Here is a 2,869-nt window from a genome sequence, read left to right as displayed (position 1 = left end):
AATTTTTTTCTCTAATTGACCTTCCATTCTCCATATTTCTCTATCTCCTTCCTCTCTGTCTCCTTAGTCTCCTTAACCTCCTCTCTCCCTCTCCCCCTTATAGAACTTTCCTCTCTGTCTCCTTAGTCTCCTTAACCTCCTCTCTCCCTCTCCCCCTTATAGAACTCTGTCTCCTTAGTCTCCTTAACCTCCTCTCTCCCTCTCCCCCTTATAGAACTCATGTATTGCACAAATGTCTCCTTAGTCTCCTTAACCTCCTCTCTCCCTCTCCCCCTTATAGAACTCATGTATTGCACAAATGTATAGATTAAACAAACCAATTTTTTTTCTCTAATTGACTTTCCATACCTATTCTTATAGAACTCATGTATTGCACAAATGTATTGCACAAATGTATAGATTAAACAAACCAATTTTTTTTCTCTAATTGACTTTCCATACCTATTCTTATAGAACTCATGTATTGCACAAATGTATTGCACAAATGTATAGATTAAACAAACCAATTTTTTTTCCATACCTATTCTTATAGAACTCATGTATTGCACAAATGTATAGATTAAACAAACCAATTTTTTTTCTCTAATTGACTTTCCATACCTATTCTTATAGAACTCATGTATTGCACAAATGTATTGATTAAACAAACCAATTTTTTTTCTCTAATTGACTTTCCATACCTATTCGACGTACCGATTGCACACCAAATTGCAATTCAATTGCTAGTAATATTCTTAATATTCTTTTCCTTTCCTTATAGTAATATTCTTTTCCTTGCTAGTAATATTCTTAATATTCTTTTCCTTTCCTTATAGTAATATTCTTTTCCTTTCCTTATTTCGTACTTATTTCGTACCTATTGCACACCAAAGTGTAATTGGTGGTAATATTTTTTTCTTTATTTCATACATACGAGCATGTCAAAGGATAAACACATAATGAGATTGGAGTGACATGCTTCTTTGTCAAAGGATGAAGATAAACATGCTTATTCCAATGTTCAAGATAAACATGCTTATTCCAATGTTCTTCTTATTATTTACCTGAGACACACGTACTTTATACTTTACCTGATTGAATATTTAGTTTACTAAAATATTTACTTAATGTTTATGAGTGCTCATTTTCAATCATTTACAGTGTTTTTTTTAATGTGCTCATTCAGTTACAGTGTTTTTTTTAATGGGCTCATACACAAATCCACGAATCCACAAGAATCCACAAAATAAAAATACAACCTACAAAAGCCAGAAATTTAGATAGAATTTGAAGCCAAAAAAATTCCAAATCATGGGTTTCATGCTTAGCAAATTTCATTGCCACATTATATTCACTCGGATCAATTCTAAAATTCTGTAGATCATTTAATTTAAGATTTATTTAATTACTTAAATTTAATCAAAGGAAAGGTTAGTCTCCTTCACAATGATATGCTCAATTGATAATCCAAATGTCAAACTCCAGTTTCATTATTATTATTTTAAAATTCTTTTTCCCAATATTAACTTGAATATAATTTTAAAATCCTGGTCCCCTCGACGTCCTTTTTCCCAATTTTTGAAATGCACTTATTCACCAGTTTGTGGAATGGCGATGTTTGGTGGGGAAATTCATGGGAAAATGTTTCATACAAAAGCTCAAACTCAACTGCAATTTTGTTAGGAATTTGTGCAAATGAACAGCAAATATATTACTACTTAATTCAGAAAATTTTACAATTCCCAGAATATAAAGTTTCTGCTACCAGAAAGAACATTTACAGACACTAAATCCTCATTTTGGCAAACTGGGTCTCACCAAAATTGCCCCAGAATGATTTGCAGGGCCATTAAAACTTGTGTTTCACTAAGATTATCACATCAAAATTCACCCACGCTACATAATCTTACTGGAGATTTACAAGCATCAAAATATCATAACCCTAATTATAATGAGCGCCATAGTGAGGATTTAATGCTTGTGGGCATTATTTTTAGCAGCAGCAGTCTTCTTGGGTGACTTGTTTTTGGCAGCCTCACTAGTTTTAGCGACATTGATGCGCTGAGATTTGTTATAAGGCTTGCGATTAAACTTAAAGGAGTTCTTGATTCTGGTCAGTTCCCCTGCTTCACTCAATTTCTTAAGATGTTTTAAGAGAATTTGCTTGAAATTTGTCTGTAAATGAGCCCCATATTTCATGTGAATGAACCTGCTAATAGCCTTCTGGCTAGACCCATTGCTCTCCTTCAGCCCACAAATTGCCTCTGTTATCATCTGCAAAACATCTCAAAAAATTCCTGAGTAAACAATTGCATAAGTTTATATATAACTTCCATGGCATTTCACAACAGGACTGCTTTGAAATTATGGTGAAAAATCAGTCAATTACTGTGGAGTTTCAAGAATGCAGATAAATTAAGATTACCTGACGGTAAGAAGGATGAGTTGCAGAAGGTTTGAGCATCTTTGCCTGCTCCATTAACAGAATGCCCAGCTTCTACAGAGAAGAAATTATTTTACTCTGTAAAAACTAGAAGTCTGATGAATCAAGATTACAGCTTTGTAGGTCTCCAAATAAATAAGGTGATATTTAAGGTTGAAGGGCAGCATATATGAGCGCCAGGTGGTGGATTTTTCACTTACGTGTAGGATTTTGACGCCACCGAGAAAATCTGAACCGTCCATATATACGATAAACCCACCATGGATTGTCAGTAATGTGGCTTTAGATAAGCGTTTTTGCAGAGGGTGGTCATAAAGTTTAATCTAGAGAGAAAATGTATGCACAACTGGTAGAGCTTATCTGTCTAAAGATATACAGACAAACATATTTCTTATATGAAAAATGATTAAAATGTAAATTTACTACGGATTTAAAGATTTTTGAATA

General features: G+C 33.5%; 1 protein-coding gene across 1 annotated transcript; it reads right to left on the bottom strand.

Annotated features, from left to right (window-relative positions):
- Window positions 1–1,668: 1,668 nt before the first annotated feature.
- LOC131037369 (histone H1) lies at window positions 1,669–2,543 on the bottom strand. Its single transcript, XM_057969490.2, has 2 exons — window positions 2,405–2,543; window positions 1,669–2,253 (listed from the first exon to the last, which is right to left on the bottom strand). The coding sequence occupies exons 1-2, from the start codon at window positions 2,456–2,458 to the stop codon at window positions 1,951–1,953; spliced, it is 357 nt and encodes a 118-aa protein (XP_057825473.2). The 5' UTR covers window positions 2,459–2,543; the 3' UTR covers window positions 1,669–1,950.
- Window positions 2,544–2,869: the final 326 nt, after the last annotated feature.

The sequence above is a fragment of the Cryptomeria japonica genome, chromosome 3 (assembly GCF_030272615.1).
Source record: "Cryptomeria japonica chromosome 3, Sugi_1.0, whole genome shotgun sequence".
NCBI lineage: Eukaryota > Viridiplantae > Streptophyta > Pinopsida > Cupressales > Cupressaceae > Cryptomeria > Cryptomeria japonica.
Note: the sequence above shows the minus strand (reverse complement) of the source record. Positions and strands in the feature narration are given on the sequence as shown.

Bases quoted from the DNA above. Each gene is read 5' to 3' on its own strand.
- LOC131037369 (XM_057969490.2), bottom strand. From the start codon at position 2,458: ATGGAGCAGGCAAAGATGCTCAAACCTTCTGCAACTCATCCTTCTTAC. The intron at 2,254-2,404 runs GTAATCTTAATT...GATGTTTTGCAG, and splicing joins CTCATCCTTCTTACCGTCAG to ATGATAACAGAGGCAATTTG.